We start from the raw sequence: 1,590 nt of genomic DNA, 5'->3' as shown, positions 1-1,590 counted from the left end.
CTGATAATTATTCTTTATTTGTTCTTTATACTGGGTATTTTACTTCAGTAAAATGTTACTGTTCTACTAGTGGGCCCAGTACAATTATTTATTCTTAAAATTGTTTGCTACAAATTAATAGATATGTTTTTTTTTTGTTTGTTTAGGGTAATTTCCAGTACACCTTGGGTGGTGGGCAGGTCACTCGTGAAGACCTTATGATGGTGCTGGCGAACCTAAGGATGTTACAGATCCGAGCACAGTACCACATTTCAATGGAATACTCAAGGTAAGTTTCAAAGAAAAGTGCGATAGTTTTTTCTTCTGTATTACCTCAAATGAAGTGATCAAGGGTCCCAAAATGGTAAGCTTGACGGGGTGTATTGCCCATATTAATGTTAAAACTTTTTTCTACCTTAACATCATAATTCCAATCATTTGTTAAATAACACAACCCCCAAAACAAAAGACAAAAAAACAAAACAAAAACCAACAAACAAAACAAAACTTGATTTTGTGCATCTGCCCCTGCAATTTCCCATGCTTTAATCTTCATCTATATATTTTTCAGTCTGATGAATGTTTCTCTAGACATAGCTGCAGACCAAGGTGTTGAGAAGGTGCTGACAGTGGAGGAATGCAACTGTCCCATTGGCTATGTCGGGCTGTCATGCCAGGTCAGAGGCCATGTGCTAATTGCAGTGATTCCCAACCTATTTGTATTCGCAGGCCCCTTGGGACATGTTAAAAGTCTTCAACAGACATGCAGTTCTAAGTTTACTTATGGTCAATGTCTAGTGGACCCCCGGCTGACTCTTTTGACTTGGCAGACCCCAATATTTTGGGGCCTGTGAACCCTGGGTTTGAAACCACTGTGCAATTGCATTTTATACTAAATACTCAAACTACAAATTTATTTCAATCAATCCTATCAATAGATTGAAGTTTAACAATAATTATAGTACTAACATTTTTGGAATACTCACTGAATTGTAATAAAGTGTTTGCTTACATATTGTTGTTATCTATTCTTTATAAGTCAATCGTGACATCATCACTGCAACTCCCAGTGTTATTTGCCTATTCCCCACTGTCCACTAATTTTGTGGCTACTGAAAGTAGCTACTATGTCATCAAATAGTTTGCCGAGGTAAGTGACTGAATCTCAGTACCAGTCGGTACCTTTGATCACGAGCCGGCTACCAATCAACGCTCATAATTAATCTTACGAATTTTTCCAATAAAATGCAAATGGTTACGAATGCAGGCGGTTACGAATGTTACAAAAATTGCTGGACACACAGCGGATCCTATGTTATGTTAGGTACCTGCCTCCAATTTTTTTTTTAATGTGCGATGACAAACAAAAGTAAGTTCTTTGTAGGTAGACCATGTTTGATTTCACTAAATTTGATAATTTTAGGCCTAGGTGAGCTACTGATTTCCATGTGTAACCGTAATATTAGATAGTATTACTAATTATTATTTAAAATTATTATACTTAGGTTAGTTTTAATGCATTCAAACATTTTTTCAAGCATTAAATCTAACCTTCATATAATAATTTTCCTATAGTGTACTATGCGGAGCTCTACTAATTGCTTATTATGA

General features: G+C 35.8%; 1 protein-coding gene across 1 annotated transcript; it reads left to right on the top strand.

The window, feature by feature from the left end:
* Window positions 1-146: 146 nt before the first annotated feature.
* Window positions 147-1,146, top strand: LOC117123343 (basement membrane proteoglycan-like; the record flags this gene model as incomplete). The annotated part of the gene is made up of 2 exons (XM_033269229.1): window positions 147-268; window positions 551-1,146. Coding segments are annotated over 2 exons (405 nt in total), but the record flags the coding sequence as incomplete, so codon positions are not given.
* Window positions 1,147-1,590: the final 444 nt, after the last annotated feature.

The sequence above is a fragment of the Anneissia japonica genome, unplaced genomic scaffold (assembly GCF_011630105.1).
Source record: "Anneissia japonica isolate Jap-2015-1 unplaced genomic scaffold, ASM1163010v1 scaffold284566_len1590_cov171, whole genome shotgun sequence".
NCBI classification, from domain to species: Eukaryota; Metazoa; Echinodermata; class Crinoidea; order Comatulida; family Comatulidae; genus Anneissia; species Anneissia japonica.
The sequence above is the reverse complement of the archived record's forward strand: the minus strand, read 5'-3'. Positions and strand labels throughout refer to the sequence as shown.